Genomic DNA, 17,490 nt, shown 5'->3' with positions numbered 1-17,490 from the left:
AGTTTATGAATTTATAAAACACAGCTCACCGTTGCTCCCGGTAATCCTTTTCCTTCAGGCCCCATTTCTCCTCGTAGTCCAGTCAAACCTGGCAAACCCTGGAGATGGAGTCAAAGATGTTTAGACATAACCTCTGACATTGTAGGTACTAAGCAAAACATAACTTTAATACACCCCACTGTTCTTCTATTACCCGAGGTCCAGGCACAGAGTCTTCCTTTGGCCCCGGTGGCCCAACAGGTCCAACACTACCTTTGTTTCCCTGGCGATGGAGTAGGAAGTAGTCAGAATACCAACATGAATCAACAGATCTACTGCAGATCAAAGATAAGAATGCAAATGGCCTGTTCTTGTATAGCACTTCTTCAAGTCCAGAGGACTCCAAAGAGCTTCACACACTGATGATCATCAGGGCTTTGCCTGCTGGTGGTTTGTCCTCTGACCATCACCAGCAGGCAAGGCAGGTGAAGTGTCTTACCCAAAGACAACGTCTGAGACGGATGGAATGGGAAAGTGTTGTTATGATAATGTGCTGATGGGAGAGTGCTGGAAAGAGCAGGAGCTTCTTAAAGAGACAGAGGCCAATTCAAGGCGTCAAACTGTGAAGTTTAATTTCTTTTAAGTTAAGTTTGATATATGCAGTATTTTTTCCTGGTGTTAACATATACACAATAATATATACAATATTTCCCCCTTTAATGAAAAAAAAACTAAAAGCAAACTTAGACAAAACACAAAGGAAAGCAGGCAGGATCCAGAGTGAGAGCGACAGTGGAGTTTAGTAGAATGAAACTCAGACACCTAAATAAGTGTTATTAATGGAGTTTGCTTACCATTAGTTGGATTTGCTTAAAATCACAGTAAATCCAATTAATTCTGCTCTTTAATCTACAAATGCATTTTCCTTTCAAATTAGGCTCTGATTAACAGAATAAATGTTTGCTGTGAGAGGAACATGTAGAGGTACCTGAGTTAAGCTGAAGAAATTCCAAGAAAATATTCTTGTTTGGGACATGGCTAATTCAAGTATAAATATGCAGCTCTGTACGTACGGGATGGTCATCTGTTTTTTTTACCAGTTAACCAGTCAGTCAGTGGATAAGCAGGTGAGGAAACCAAACTGTTTGCCAGGCAGAACCAGAGCAGGAGAAGCTAAAGGCCCCCTGTGAACAGGCACCTTGTTGTTTGCCTGCCAATTGTGGATAAATCCTCCACAAAACTGCATTTTGAAAGTTTTGGACCTCCTTTATACTGAATAAACTACAAATGCATGATGGATAAATTGAGTTACATTTGCCTTTAGTTTCATCACTCTTAAGTTTTTTTGTTTTTCATGGGTAAATAATCTCTAGAATCTGTGAACATATTACTTTGGGTCCAATTATTCCCACTCCAGGCTCTCCAACAGGTCCCGATGGTCCCACAGGGCCCGGCTCTCCCTGTCAAGAACAACAAAACCAAAAGGATTCATGACAGGAAAAACACATGTACCAAAACCACCTGCATAAAGGTTGGTAATTCTATATAAATGCAGAAATCACCATATCAGTGTTATAACTGGGAAGGTCGTTGTTCTTGGCGAATTTTTAAAATATATCTATTTATATTTTTAAAAAATCAACAATTTGGTCAGGGTATTAAGCAGTTGAAATAAATTATACTGTCACTGATTCTGTGTTATGATTCTATGGCCTTTCACCTCTAAAAACACATACTCATGTCATTTGAAGCCAAATTGAATAAGGCAACACTGAAAATAAAGAAATCCTAAGAGTCCTATTGTTAAGTCAGTGATGGCTGAGATAAGTTCACAATGCATCAGAGACCTTTGCATAACATTCAACTTACATCAGAGGGAACAAAGTTAATAGTTTCTTTTGACAATCATTAGATGTGTAAAACAATAACTAATATGAATCTTATTTTGAATTCAAAAAAACATGCCTATGCTTTTACTACTGTCATTGTTTGGTGAAATGGGAAATATGCTACATATTTGGGTGGAATCATGTAGAAAAACAAGTAAGGTGTTTAATTATGACCTTTTTCTGATGCTCAGAAAGTTTCCTTGAACCCTTCAGTAGACCTCTGCTTCAACACACCTGAGTCAAATAATCAGGTGATTAGCAGAACTCTGGAGGGCCTGACTGCACTGAGGAGGTAATGCAGCCATTTGAGGTGTGTTGAACCAGGGACATATCTAAAAGCTGCAGGGTGCCAGCTCTGGAGGCCTGCATGTGAGGATCCCTGCTTTAAAGCAGGGTTTCCCAGCCCAGGTCCTGAAGCCACACTACCCTGCGTCTTTTAGGTGTTTTCTTGCTTCAGTCCAGGTGATTTCAATTGGCAGGTGTTTGCTGAACTGCATTTAGCTGAATCAGGCACGTAGTAAAGCAGGGAAACATCTAAAACATGCAGGGCAGTGAGCCTGAAGGACCAGGGTTGGGAACCACTGCTTTAGAGTATTCTGATCTGTGATCAGACATGTGATCAACACATCTGAGTGCAAAATGCTGTGGATGGATGTTGGAGCTAGAGAGGATTTTTTGTTTACCATCACAGTAAATCCAATTAATTTTGCTCCTTAATCTACAAATGCATTTTCCTTTCAAATGTGGCACCACTTCAGGGGAAATAAAAAGGCTTTCATGTATAAAAGAATTGACTGCCAAAGATGTATTGTTACAACCACAAATATAAATAAATTAAATACATAGCTTTTCTCTCTTTTTGTGCTGAGTTTTGATCTCGAAGGAACATTAAAGGCCAGAACTTATCTACACCATTGCAGTTACGTTTGTGAAATGTTTGTATTTCTCAATAGTAATCTTTGCAGTATCACATTTAGAGCTATCAGCGGACAGAAAAACAGGCAGACAGCCAATAGCGGATTTCATCCACTTTTGCTCATATTCACTCCTTACATAATTCCTTAAATTCCATTACATACGTCTGTATGTGTCTGGTTTTCTTCTACCTTTGTTCCTGGGAAGCTCTGTCCAGGAGGTCCAGATAGGCCTGTCACTCCTGAGCTGCCAGGCTCTCCCTGAGCCAGGAAAACATCAAACAGACAGGCTTTTGTTAAACGCATTCAAGCACAATCATTTAAACCATGTGGAAAAAAGAAAAGATGTGATCATCTGTATAAATAAATGAATCAATATGAATTAAACACCACCGCTATTCATAGCCATCAAACGTTAGAGCTTGTGTTCAAGTGGCCTCTTGTGAAGAAGCTCTTAGTTCTTCAGAGAACACCTAGCTCTCCTGCTACATTGGCTTTTTCTGCACTTCCCTCATCACTTTGTTTCTTGTTACCACTGACTCCACTTCCAACCAGTTTAATATTTAGCTTTGATATTAACTGCATTGTTACATCTACATTTGTTAGCTGTTTGGGATAAAATGTCAACTGCGTAAACATAAACACAAGTGTGCATAAACTTCAGGTGAGTGGCAAAGTCCATGGTTCCAGCTACTTTGGCAAATCTTCCAAGTCTTGACAAGAAGAAGCAGTTTCAGACCTTCCCACTACCACCATTACGTCCATTTTCCTAATTTCTTTTAGCTTTTGTGCAGATGTAACTGGTGTCACACCATCTAAAACAATCCGCTTTGGTCTCACCAGTCCAAACAGTGATTAATGAACAAGCAGGTGGTTGGTTGTTAAAAGGCTGAAGTTGTGGGGAAACGTAACAAGATTCAGTTAAACTAAGGAAATCTTGACAAGGTGAGGAAGAACAGAAACACACAGAAGAGCAGAAACCAGAGAACTAAACAGTCCTTAAACAGAAGATAACAAAAGACTCCCAGTGACTGAAAATAACAATCCACAAGGTGAGAAAATCTCTGAGAAACAGGAGGAGCTGGGAAACGAGAAATAAATAGAAGCAAGTGAATAAATAGAACTGGACGACCAAACTGGAAACCATATGAAGAAAGAAAACTAATGCAAAATAAACAGAACAGAACACGCCTGGAAGGTACATACAAGAGAAACTAATGTTACAAAAACAACTAAAAACAAAAGTAAATGAACAAATTATAACGGAGACTGTAAGATCAAGCAGATAAATTTAAAGCTTAAGATAAAAAAAAGAACTTTGGAGTCCAAAGGATGATGACAGGATGAGCACCAAGCCCAGATTAATTTAATCTGGGTTTTTTTCCAACTGCAGCCTACGGTTGGAAAAATTGCAGGTTCATTACTACACTTATTAATCAGTGTCAACTGTAGAGAATTAGGAGTGGAGAATTATTGTCAGTAACTTTCTTTCAGTCAGCAGACCAACAGGGCAATGCAACATGTGGGGGAGGGGCAGCAACACTGCTTCATGCTTCAACCAGCAACAGGAAGCATTTTTTATTCTGTCATAACAATTTGTAACATCTCAGTAGATAAATTCACAAACATTATAAATGTAAAAGTTTTTTGTAGTTTTGAAACCAAAACATTTACAAACATTGATACACCTTAACAGACCGATATCTACTGAACGCTTTTGGTAATAATATCACTGATACTGGAGAGCTGAATATGATTGGTTCTGTAATAATAATAATAATAATAATAATAATAATAATAATAATAATAATAGGTCCTGTTCTCCATACCTTAGCTCCAGCAGGTCCAACGGGGCCAGGAGAGCCTGACAGTCCCCTGGAACCTCGGTCACCTCTATCACCCTGAGACATTAGACATCTTATCACAGATCATACTGTACATTGATGTGTGTGTGTTTGTTTGTAATGCCTTGTAGAGACCATTTTCCTGACACTACATTGTGGGGACCCACTGCTTCTTGTGGGGACCAAAGCCTGGTCCCTACAAAAGGAAACACTGTTTTTAGGTCAGGAGTCAGATTTAGGACTAAGGCGTGAATTGAGTTCTGGTTAGGGTTAGGATAAGCATAAGGTTTAGGCTGTAGAAATGAATGGAAGTCAATGGAAAGTCCTGACAAAAATAGCAACGCAAACTTGTGGGGCTGGGTGTGTGTGTGTGGGGGGGGAGCGGGGGGGTATGTGTGTGTGTGTGTCTTGGACGAAACATTGATCAACTAGAAACATTAGCTTATTGGAAAGAAACAAAGACAAGAAGAGAATATGAAAGAAAACTGTCTTTCCATACACCAGGGTATCTGACAAACTTTACTTTCTGAGCCTTCACTGCTGCCTTACTTAAAGATTGAGCTGCAGCTCAACAACTGATGGTCAGAATGTTACCTTTTCTCCAGATGTGCCTCTTCCTGGTGCTCCCTCTGGGCCTTGAGGTCCTGGCAAACCCTTCTCTCCCTGGTGTCATTAAGAAACAAATAATACATAAAGCTATAGGATATCATGAAAAAAGTGAAGCATTCAGCTCTATGCCATTTTATTTGCTGTTCTTTTTAATAAATAAAGAATATATTCTAGATATCCAGATGTGACACAAATCAAGTTAGGCTAAGAGCTGACCAGTCTGGAAATGACAAGGTTTCCTCTAAACCACTAAAACTGTTCTGTTAAAACCAGGTGAACAACAGCTGAGTTATATTTCTATTTTGCTGTTATTTGTTTGATCCTGACAGTAATTATTGATGGTGACATGAATTTCATGTCAAACTTTATTTCAGCTCTGACAGTAACAGATGAATGTCATTCAGCAAGATTAAGATTCATTTTGGGGTTTGGGCTGTGTTTTAACTATACTGCTGTGTGTTTTTCAAGAGAAATACACTTTCTCGCAAAAGTCTTCAAACTCCTTGAATGTTCTAAATTTGGTCACATGATGAAGATTTGGTTCAAAACTTCAGAGTAGCAAACAACATTGAAGCATGAGGTTAAAAATACAGAGCTCATATATTAACTGACTCACAATCTGAACACAATCTGTAAACTGGGGGGAAAAAGGGAGAAATTAATGAAAAAATGGTACTACCGCAGAATAAGTCAGTATTAGTCTATAATAATAATAATAATAATAATAATCTATATTTCCCATGGGTGCTCTTATGAAGAATTCTAATCAGGGGCTTGACTAATATTTGAAATTGAATGTAGAATCTAGATACACATTGTAATATTACTGTTATTGAACTATTTTAGGTAGTGGTGTGTCATTTCTTTATCGCAAACATCTGGGCACATTGCAGTGGGTGTTGAATCACTATAAATGAAACAAAATATTCATTTTGTTTCATTTAATTTTGTCTCGTGTTAATTTGGCACCACTATGATTATATATTGAATTACACACAACCAGCGTTTCATCTTCTTGCTCCTTTTTGTCTCAAAATACTTGATGCCACCAAATGACCTTTACCCAGCTGATATTATGAATTGAATTTGATTACACTGTGTTATAATAACGAGATTTAGGACTTATGAAATGATCTTTGAATCTTTATATGATTGTTTTATATTGGACTAATCTGAATGTTTATTGCTGCATAAGAATCCGATCTGTCTGTCTAGTTTGGTGTTTTGAGAAGATACATTTCCATGTTCTTCATTATGACACATTCATAATAATCATTAAAAGGGAAATTTGCCTGTACAAATAAATATTGGAAAATGAGCATCATCCAGTGTGAATGTCAACTTTAAGGACCACAGAATTACCTTAGGCCCTTCGATTCCATCTTCACCAGGAATGCCGGGTATCCCAGGGGCCCCATCAGGTCCCGTCTGACCCTGAAGATCATTAGTCCATCTGTAGAGTCTGTTCCCATCAACTTCATGCTGGTATTTAAACAACCTCTGGCTCTTTTACCTTGGGCCCTGGTTCACCTGTGCCTCTTTCTCCTTGATGACCTGGCTCTCCGGGAAAACCTTGGTCACCCTGGAAAAGAAAAGAAATTGGAATACCAGCAATTGACTGATATAATGAGCATATATTTATTATTTATATTCTGGTTTTAAAACATGAAGGAAGTAAAAAAGAAGAATGCAGCATTTTTGTTGCTTGTTGGCAGTTTCATCTTTCAGTTGCAGTATAGAACTGACAGATCATATTCAAAATGCTAAGCTGCATAAAATCAAGTTCTGTTAAAATCTTTTAACAGATACACATCAAAGATGAGATTTTATTTGTGCGTTAAATAAACGTTTGCCTGGTTTTCTTTTCAGGGAAAATGTTTCAAAATAGCTCATTGAGATTAGATTGATACCGCCTGGAAACATTTATTTACCGGTATTTAGATCTAGGACTTTGACTGAACCATTCTCGCGCATGAATTTGCGTTAATCTAAACTATTCTGCATGTTCAGGGTCGTTGTCTTTTTCAGCCTAACAGGTTTTCTGCCAGGATTGTCCCTTTATTCAGCTCCATCCATTTTCACATCAACTCTGACCAGCTTCGCTGTCACTGCTAAGAAACACATGCAAAGGTCTAACTGTTAGATAAAATCCTGACTGAATACATTAAAGTTTATGGTTGCAAGGAGGCAAAATGCTGAAATATGAAGGCTGGTAAAATTCCTTAAGGTTTGTTTGAGACAATTGAAATAAGCTGAACTGAATCGCTGTGTGACCTTGAAGCCCTCAGGTAATTTATGGTGTCCACAAAGCAACAGCCTGGCTGCTCTTTGGAAGCTTATTGTCAGCAAGGTGTGTTCTACATGCATTAAGGTGTCTAGTAAATGTGCACAGATAAACTACAGAGGTAACCAGAATCTCATTTTGTTAGCCCAGAGCAGTAAATCATCCCTGTGTCAGTCTGTTTGGTTAATTTAACTTGTCGTCAGGGGGGTTAGCTCTCTTTGCCTATTGCTTTAACTTGTTTGTTTTGTACTCTGTGAAGCTCTTTGTCATTTTATTCATGTGAGGTGCTGTATGAACAAAGTTCATACAAAGTTATGGAGACAGCCAGAAAGGTGTAAAGACAGACATTATGGAGACTACTGTAAAAACTTTAGATAAAATTCTGACATTGACCTTTGACCCAGCTGTTGCCAGCCCTGGAAGTCCTCTAGGACCAGAGGGGCCAATGGGTCCTTGTTCCCCCTAAATACCAGGGAAAAATATTTACATTTAAAATGTTAAATTCCAAATGTACAGAGGTGAAGAATGTACAGTACAGTTTTCGTTGGCCTTGCCTTTTCTCCTTGGACCCCTGCACCCAGCACCCCGGTCAAACCCGGAACCCCAGGTGCGCCTGCGTCTCCCTGTCAGTCAGAATGGTATGTGATGGTAAACTGTGACGCTTTTCAGTTTTATACAACATGAGCTGCGAGTTCAGCCACAGCTAATTATACCTTATCACCTTTGTGCCCATGTCCAGGGGGTCCCAGGCTGCCTTTGGGGCCTTCAAACCCTCTGTCACCCTGTAATACACAGAAAAACTGTGAGTTGCATCAGACACTTGAGTTGTTTGTTAAAGTTCTGGTTGACGCAACAAATTCCAGAGAACTTGCCTTTGGTCCTACTGGACCGTCACCAGGGAAACCACGAGGCCCTTGTATTCCTATAGGCCCCGTCGGACCCTGAACATTAGAACCAGTACAAAACCAAACCAGACATTATTTTCCTGTGGAAGTTTATTATTACACACAGTCTGTAATTGGCCACCAAGCCTCGTTAACATGAATGTTTCATCAGAGTAGTAAATCTCCAAGAAATAGCAACCTCAGTAGAAAAAACTGAAGAGTGTGTACCGATATGTGTTCAGTCAAGAAAGAGGGGAAAATGTTAATAATAATAATAATAATAATAATAATAATAATAATAATAATAATAATAATAATAATAATAATAATAATAATAAGTTTTATTAATAATGTCCTTTATATCTTTAGTTATCAAAGGACTACAAAAGCAAGTAGCTACAATGGATAAAAATAATAAATATCTCAGAAAGTGAACCAAAGATTTAGTTAAAACAAATCTCTGAAGACCTTTTGTAAAACAGTCAGTAGACTGTGGTCAGCGATGGAGTCCCATAGAAGTGGAACGGCTCTCAGTTTGGTTTTTGGTGAGTGGAGAAGGTTTGACTGAGTTCAGTTCTGTGGGTTAATCAAATCCACATTGTGTACAAATTTAATTTAAAGGGACAATATTCAACCCTCAATTTCAGTTTTTATTATTATAGTTTTTTTATATGATGTGATTTTCAATCATTTACATTCCATAAGGATTTTAAATCAAGTCAAATCATATCTTATTTATAGCACCTTCCAGCAAAAAGGTAGTGCAGAGTTCTTCACATGATAGAAATATAATTTCATAATTTTCCAAATGTCATCATCAACATCATCATGAATAATCATCATCAAATACACATCAAATACCTTGATCAATGTTCCAGTTATTATTAATAACATCTCCAAACAAGTGAGTTTGACTTAAAGGGGCTTTCAGCTGTTTTATACTTTTCTGGACATTTATTCCTGATTGGTGCTTCATAAAAACTGAATGATGTGTCACTTGTTTAAATAAAAAGAAAGAACTAAGAACAGCCGACTGAATGAATGGTTCCATCAGCTGCAGTCTGATCCTTGCAAAGTTTACACAGGAACTGTTTACACTGTAAACGGTTCAGAAAGTACAGAACAAGGAAGACTTGGCACAGCAGTGAGCCTTACCAACATCACTTCATCAGAAGTGATCTAACATCTAAACCTCTGCAGGCTTCACTGCCTCAGTTAAGGTCACAGGTCATGATTCAGCTATAAGAAAGAAATAAGTAAAAATGTCACTATGAGAGAGTTCCAAAGCCAGAACTACTGCTGACAGAGAACAAGAAGGCATGTCTCACATTGACCAAAAAATGTGTTGGTGATCTCAAAGACTTTGGGGAACCATTCTGTGGACTGATGATGCTGTGGCGACCTGGTGCTGTTTTCCTGGAGAGCTGACTCAAGCAGACTGCAGCAGAACAATGATGCAAAATATATCTCTGAATATCCCAAAAAATACAACACAGGCCTTATCAACATCCACATCGAAGGCCAAGAAACCCTCAGACATGTCTGAATTAAGGCAGTTCTACAGCAGACTCAGTGGCAGCTTCCACTAACTGGAGGGAAGTGGTGCCTCCATGTGGCTCACACAGCTATATGGTTTGAGGGACAACGGCATTTTCACAAACACTCAAGATGCTTTTTTCTTTTAGCAAACAGAATCAGAATTTGAAAACAGAATTTGTTTTTTCATCAAGTTATATTTGCCTAATATTAAAGATGGTTTCAAAATTTGAAGCATTAAACAATAAGTGTGACAACAAAGGGAACTGGTTGTACCAAATAATTTTTCACAGAACAGTCATGTGTTAATAGCATAACGCGGAGAACAAATGGAAACATTGGAGAGAAGTAATATTCTCTTTAGCTGTTGTTAGTGTTTGGTTAATTTTTGTCAACTGACCTGACTTCCCTGCTCACCAGAACCCATCGGACCAAGTGGACCTGGTCTTCCTTGGCTTCCCTTGTCACCCTGAAAGAGTCATTAATTACAGGTACGAGATATTTCAATGCATGCCTCGTCTTCCCAGCCCTAAGAACTAAGAACTATGTGCTTTCTGAATCAAATATTGAAAGAATCCATAAAATACCTTGGGACCCAGGGAACCAACACCGTTTTCTCCTGGGGGTCCAGGTGCCCCCCTTGTTCCTGGATCGCCCTTATTAAACACCAAACAGGAAGATCTGAATCTTATCTTAGCTTGTGAGCAAAATAAACTCAGAGAATCCAAGACTTTTTGAATAATTTTCCTACTTTAGGCCCTGATGGTCCCTCTGGCCCCGGGTCTCCTGGTGGCCCCCTGTCTCCCTGGGAAACAGAACAAAGCAAAAATTTAAAAACAAGAGGTGCTGCGTGCTGAAATGCTTTCTTTGCAAGTTGTAGCAAATGAAGTCACCTTTTTTTCTTAATTTAATTCATTTATTTGTGTAATACTTCAGTCACAAACACAAATGACCATCATAATTACAGATAACAAACAATCGACCATAATGTGACTATAAAGTGCAGAAGCGTACTATGACTGTCGCTTTCCTTCTTGTGCATTTGATCCGGTTCAGTCAGGTTTGGGTGTTTTTGTGTCTAGTATTTGTTTTGCACATCTTTAAAATGGTTTCTATCCGTATCCTGACACTCATTCAGTAGCTTCTCATTGTAAACCTGCAACACCCTCACACTGCGTCATGAGTCAGCTTTATTTCTATAGCACCACGAGACATTCTACATTGTATTATTATTTAATTCCTTTTGGGATTAATAAAGTATTTTTGAATTTGAGGAATGCTTTGAGGGTGCTTTTTGAACAAGCTGTCCCTATAAACTTTCATTAGAGGAATAAAATGTTCTCACTCTACCATGTTCTTGATTTTATTGGCCTTGGCTGCTTTCCTGTGTAACAGATGAGGCTATAAAGTGAGCCATTACTGCCACCTGGTGGATTTAGAAGGGTATAACTCCACACGAGAGATGAACGATTTCTGTCCTCCAGGACCAGACAGCCACAAAAATATTAATTCATAAATTATTTATTTTGTGTTTTATATTATAGCTAAACTAATTTTATGAATGGTGCTATTTTTTATTGTACTGCATGTAAACATTTGTTGGAGTCAGTGACATAACCGTCAGTCAAACCCATGTCCGCAAAACCCACATTTTGCAGAGAAGGGTTTATCCGGGTTTGACTCACTTTTAAATTAGGGTATGTTGAAATCTCTAGTCAAGCAGCAAATGGATCAGACATACAAAATGAAAACTCCACAGAAAGACCAAAGCCAGGATTAAAAAGAAAATCACAAAGCAAAGTCCCATTAATAAGTGGGATAACATTTCCTTCACCATAAACAATGATCACCAATATCTAGCTTTATAAGTCCATTAGCAGAAACAAAGTTTGTGATAGCTGTTCATCACTGACTGTATTAAGTAAAGTAAAGTCATACAACTGGGAAGAGGTTTTATTTGAACAATTGGTGATCTTTATATTCTTTAATTTCTTATTTAATGTATTTTTTAAATCATTTCAATCCTTGAAAGTATTAATGCATTTAGGAGGGGATTTTGGATCCACACTTTTTCACATCTTTTTGTGAAAACAGAGGTCTTGTGTTTATTGGTCGTCTGCTCTGCTCTCCCTCCTTCCCTTTGTTAGAGCAGACCAGCAGAAACAAAGTTTCCGTCTGGTTTTCACTGAGACAAATCAAACTCTCATAACTCCACCATAGATGTCTACTAGACTTGACAAAGTCTAGTAGATGAACATCAAACCAAAAAACCCAAATAAAGCTTTGGCGGCAGATGTAAGTGACTGTCCTGGGAACTAGCGGCAGGCTATATTAACACTGAACATTGTGGAACTGTGATGATGGATCCTGTTGTTTCAGTGACCTTGAAAGGGGCAACAACCATTTAAAAAGACAGGGAATGGATAATATGCCCAAATCCTCATCCTCTGGAACAAAGTCTGCTCAAAGACCCCAACTAAACATTGGAAGCTTGGATTCCCTGCTTTAGAAAAGCTACATTGGGAACAGGATAAGACCTAATCCACATCTCACATTCCACAAGTGCAGAGCAGGAGATGAACTAAGAGTCTGCAGTGCACATGGCAGACAGGAATCTTTCAATTACTCCACACAACCAAATGAGTCTGTTTCCTGCTGGCAGAGAAAGCTCGCTGTGGGACAAACATTCTTTATGGAGGAAAAATGACATAGCAACATCCTTACTCAGTCTGGTTGGGGACAGTTTTGCTGACCTAGTTTCATTTGACCTTGGAATATTTTTAGTACAAAGACCAATGCATGGTTTCTTCAATGACTGCCAGGAGTCCAGGAAGTCGTGTCTTATATTCTAACTTTTAACATGCTGAGTTTTAATAATAATAATACATTTTATTTGTGCTGCATGCTACATGATCAAAATATCAAAATGTTTACAGACAGGTCTTAAAAATCTTTTAAAAGATTGACATGTTTTACTATAGAAATGTCTTTAGTCCTTTTTCTAAAACGATCTGTGGGTTCTGGTGCCTTCAAAGTATTAAGAAGGTCATTCCACAGACGAGAACCAGCAGGACGGAAAGCTCTGTCCCCATGGGGCCCAGTCAGGTTTTGGATGCACACAGTGGTGTGTTTTGTAGGGGAGAAGTTCTTAGAGGTGAGACAGAGCTTTTCCATACATACATGATGAGTTTGGAGGGAGATGCAAAGCCAGTGAAATGAATGAAGGACAGGAGTAATGTGTTCACATTTTCACACACTAACTGCAGAGTTTTGGACATATTGGAGCCTCTGTAGACTCTTGGTACACATGGTAAGGAGCTGTGGATTACAACAGTCCAGTCTAATAGACCCAAAGGCATGCTAAAGTTTGATCTGGTAGGATGAGAGTGGAGCCCTAGTTTGGCAACATTATGAACTTATGGAAGGAGATGTAGCAGAGTTGGTTTACATGAGATTCAAAGGTGAGATGGGAGTTCATTGGAACTGAAGAATGTAGAGACCAGAGAAGATGATGCTGGTTAGAGATAACGCTAGTTGAGAAGAATGCCACCACTCAGACAACCGGTAGAGGAAAGGAAACTCAGCTTTTTTAATACTGGGATCAAGTCGGATCTCGAACAGACACAGGCTCAACAACAGGTAGCTCTGGTAACTCAAACGACAGTCAGCATTGACAAGGAAGTCATAACTCAGGATAAGGGAATGAAAAGACTAAATACCTACAGAACATGATCAGAGAATGAGGCAAGGCCGGTACCATCAAGAAGACTATGATGGAATTAGCTAACTAATAAACGGGAAAACACAACACATAAGAGGGCTAAAAATAACTTACAAGCAACACAAAATCCAAATCCCCACAGACTGGGTATGGTGGGTGGAGGGTGAAGGTGGAGGGCTCATGGAGACGTTAAGACTCCACACAAAGCAGGTGTCGGCACTTAAGCTAATAAACAAGTTGGTCTTTAGTTTTACAAAAAAACACACTACAAGATAAAAAGATCAAATGATGAAATGTGTTGTACTTAATACAGCTGACAAAGGTGAATAATTTAGCTGCTTCATTCTGATCCCAGTGCTGCTATCTTCATCGTAATCATTTATATGAATCATAATGATTTAAATTTGACATAAATACATTTTGGTTGTATTGTCCAGCCATGATGAAGAGCTGATGATGTGCTGCCTCTCAGTGTGGAAGGCCCTGCACAGGATGGTGAGCGGATTTGAGGAAGTTTATTTCAGAACTGCTGCAAGAACAGAGACTTTAATCTGAGTTCATGTCACAGAACTGTGACAAAAACAAAAAATACTGTTTTTAACATGTCACTATTGCTCTAGATATGATCATATGTCTGTTTTTTTTACTGTGCTCAGCTGAAACTTGCATGCTGACAAAAGATTATGCAAAACATCTGAGCAAATCATAGAACAGTGATCTTTGTTTAGATAACAATGATACAACTCAATTCTAAAGAAAGTATAAGTTTTATTTTTATTAAGTCCATTTAAATCCAAAGATTGTTAATTAAGTATATCAACAAACCCTGCTTAAATTCAACATCCAGGAGTCACAACTCTGGAATGTATTGGATTGTTTTTTAATAATTTGCAACCATGTGTGAAGATTGTTAATCAAAGTAATAATATTATTCAGACATCACCTCCTCTCCTTTACGGCCTTCTAATCCAGCAGGTCCAGCCACACCCTGTGGAGAAATAAAACAATAGCTCAGCTTTTCCTTGCACTTCAGCGACCCTTTATCATAACAGTTTATTGATGTAACACAACAATAATGCCTACTTTTCTTCCTTTTGCACCAAAAGCTCCAAATTCGCCTTGTTCCCCCTGGAATATGAACGCAGACAGAGGAGGAGAGAAAACATCTGCTAAACCCAGACAGTGAGTCAAGTCAAACCGACTGAGACCAAAGCTGCTGCTTTTTGGTTACGACTGTCTACATGTGGCACTTATGATGGGAAGCCATTAACTAAAACATGACATAGCTGCAAACAAATGAACCAAAAATGTGCTTTTTGTGTTTGTAATGAAGAAATCTGCATCACGCAGAAATTTTCCATAAATATGTTATTTAGAAATGCATACCTGTTCACCTTTCCTGCCAGGTCTCCCCTGTCAAAAGAACCAGCTTACATCATTCTTTTTCCATCATATCATACAAGCCACATTATCATTAAACATTGCAGTAGTTCAGATTTCCTGAAGTAATGTCCTTTAATGTTATTACCTGTTCCTTGAACTGTAGTGGACACATGTCACTGAGTTTGCTTGAAAGTAAGCGAGTTGTCAGACTTGTGGAAGGCTAACAGTGGCTCAGAACATTTTAACAAGTTTTACACATTCTATATTCAACCTGAAAATGTCAACATCATGGGTCCACTGTGGCTTAGTTGGAAGAGCGGCAGTCTGAAGTTGACTTTGCTTTAAGCTACAGTCAGTGTGCTCCTAGTCAATGGACTTAACATTAGTTTGCCTGCTGATCTGTGGATTAGTGTGTGAGTGTTTGTTTTTTGCTAGTGTGATTGGTTAAAAGCATGAGTGGTGAGCAGGAAAAGAAAACCACTAAATAAATTCAATTAATTTACCAGGTGTCATTCAAGAACAGCAACATTGACATTATGACCAATGAGCATTACATCTCTTCGCTAGTAATGACATCACAGGAACGTAGCAGGAGAAGATTGAAATATTTTGAAATACCTCAAGGCCCGCCATTCCTGGACGTCCATTAGTACCAGGTTCACCCTGAATTCAACAAATCAAACAAAACAACCCGTCAAACAACTCTTCATCGATTGAACCTACTAATAAACAACAGAACAGAAAATTATGACAGATCTCCTACCTGAGATCCCTTTGGACCAGGAGCACCATCCAACCCTGTCTTACCTGGTTTCCCCTGAATCAAAGAGAAAGGATAAGAATCAGTTATGCAGCCAAGAACTCCAGACTGCAAAACATATTGATCCATATTGTCCTGGTATTATTGCAACATAGGAGCATTGAAAATGGAAGCATGGTGGAGATGTCTACCAATGATGAACAGGCAAAAGAAAACAAACACACTGGGATCACTGTAGACTGTAATATTAGAACCATCCAACAGGGAGTGTCTTTGGAATAAAGAAGGTTTCTCATGGTTGTTGGAAATTTGATGAGATCCCTAATGTAGAATGGTGCCTTGCCATTTAGGCATTGGTATGTGAGGAGAGAGTTTGTGTTGAGTCCTCATGTGTAACAGGAGCCAGTGGATGGAGTGGAGGGCGGCAGTGACTTGGTCATCTGTGTTCCCTGGTCAGCATCCTGCTGGTACTGCTCTGGATATGCTGGACTCTCTGAATGCTCCTGCCATCAAGGAGAGCATCGCAGTAGTCCAGCCTGGAGGAGAGGACTGCAACATGCCTTGAATACATAGCACCACAATAAGCAGAGTACACCTGCACTTGGGAACCAAATCTCTGGGAACCATGCTGTGGAGCAGTGGACAGCAGTGGACAGCAGTCAGCTGCCTCTATTGTGGGCTGCTATTATTAAGTGCATAATTTTTTAAATAAATCAGAGACTGCCAATGTATTTAAGCTGAGTTCTGCACCAGGAGGACAGATACTCGACATTCCTGTTATCTTCTGAACCACAGAGCTTAAATCAGACCTAACAAACCATGCTTTGCAAAGCAAACACCATCTCAGTTCTGTTAGCAAAGCCATAAATAAATAAGTGAATAAGATGACATTAAGTATGCCTCCAATGCGACACTTGAGTAAAGGGATATTTCACTGCTTTTTAGAAGTAATCTCAACTTTTGTTCAGCTTCAGTTCACATTCTGAAACATGTGGGCTGGTCAAACCTGGACTGAATTGTTCTACATTTGTATATTTGGTTCCACACATTACAAAGTACAGTATGAAAAGCATGTACCAGTACTGAGAACAGAAACTAACAAAGCAGAGTGAATTAAAAATAATAACAGCATGATAGGAAGAATTGTGACCAATTTGCCAACAACGGAAACATTCAATAACTGCAGGTCTAATGTTCACATGGCAAAAAGTACATTTAATCAGTGGCCTGTCTGTGATCTATCTTCAACACAAGCTGGAGCTTTGCTCATGGTTTATCATCCATCACTGAACTTTCTTTCCAAACATTTCTCCTCAGCACTGCCTCTGATAAATTCAACCCACCAACAACCTGCTACACTTGTGGTCTGGAAATAATGTCCCATTTTAACATCATTCACTTGAAGTGTATTAAACAACTGCACCTGCAATTAAGCCACCAGTTGTTGAGGATGAGAGAATATCTGACTATGTCCTTTTCTAAAGAACATGGAGGACACCTGCAGACTGGGTCGTAAGGCTGCTACAGAACTAATTGCATTTAAAAGCATCAGCCAGGCCAACAGATTCAATCTCTGGAATCCTGACAGAACCTAACAGGATTTTGGAGCTCATGGCACATTGATCGTCATTCATTCATGTTGCAGTACAATTTGAGGCTCAATCAACCAAATGACATTTTTCAATCT

The 17,490-nt window shown here is 38.9% G+C and overlaps 1 protein-coding gene across 1 annotated transcript in view; it reads right to left on the bottom strand.

Moving 5' to 3' along the window:
- Positions 1 to 17,490, bottom strand: part of col28a1 (collagen type XXVIII alpha 1 chain) — a 30,479-nt gene that overhangs the window by 7,095 nt on the left and 5,894 nt on the right. The window contains exons 6-25 of the mRNA XM_023345361.1: positions 15,807 to 15,860; positions 15,662 to 15,706; positions 15,047 to 15,073; positions 14,744 to 14,788; positions 14,604 to 14,648; positions 10,691 to 10,744; positions 10,527 to 10,595; positions 10,340 to 10,408; positions 8,392 to 8,460; positions 8,233 to 8,301; positions 8,074 to 8,142; positions 7,913 to 7,981; positions 6,749 to 6,817; positions 6,598 to 6,669; positions 5,221 to 5,289; positions 4,612 to 4,683; positions 2,975 to 3,043; positions 1,371 to 1,439; positions 194 to 262; positions 30 to 98 (exon numbers count right to left, since the gene is read on the bottom strand). Coding sequence (XP_023201129.1) covers positions 30 to 98; positions 194 to 262; positions 1,371 to 1,439; positions 2,975 to 3,043; positions 4,612 to 4,683; positions 5,221 to 5,289; positions 6,598 to 6,669; positions 6,749 to 6,817; positions 7,913 to 7,981; positions 8,074 to 8,142; positions 8,233 to 8,301; positions 8,392 to 8,460; positions 10,340 to 10,408; positions 10,527 to 10,595; positions 10,691 to 10,744; positions 14,604 to 14,648; positions 14,744 to 14,788; positions 15,047 to 15,073; positions 15,662 to 15,706; positions 15,807 to 15,860 — 1,242 coding nt within the window. The remainder of the gene's footprint in view (positions 1 to 29; positions 99 to 193; positions 263 to 1,370; positions 1,440 to 2,974; positions 3,044 to 4,611; positions 4,684 to 5,220; positions 5,290 to 6,597; positions 6,670 to 6,748; positions 6,818 to 7,912; positions 7,982 to 8,073; positions 8,143 to 8,232; positions 8,302 to 8,391; positions 8,461 to 10,339; positions 10,409 to 10,526; positions 10,596 to 10,690; positions 10,745 to 14,603; positions 14,649 to 14,743; positions 14,789 to 15,046; positions 15,074 to 15,661; positions 15,707 to 15,806; positions 15,861 to 17,490) is intronic.

This window comes from Xiphophorus maculatus, chromosome 13 (genome assembly GCF_002775205.1).
Source record: "Xiphophorus maculatus strain JP 163 A chromosome 13, X_maculatus-5.0-male, whole genome shotgun sequence".
Lineage (NCBI taxonomy): Eukaryota > Metazoa > Chordata > Actinopteri > Cyprinodontiformes > Poeciliidae > Xiphophorus > Xiphophorus maculatus.
This window is presented reverse-complemented; position numbering and strand designations above follow the sequence as displayed.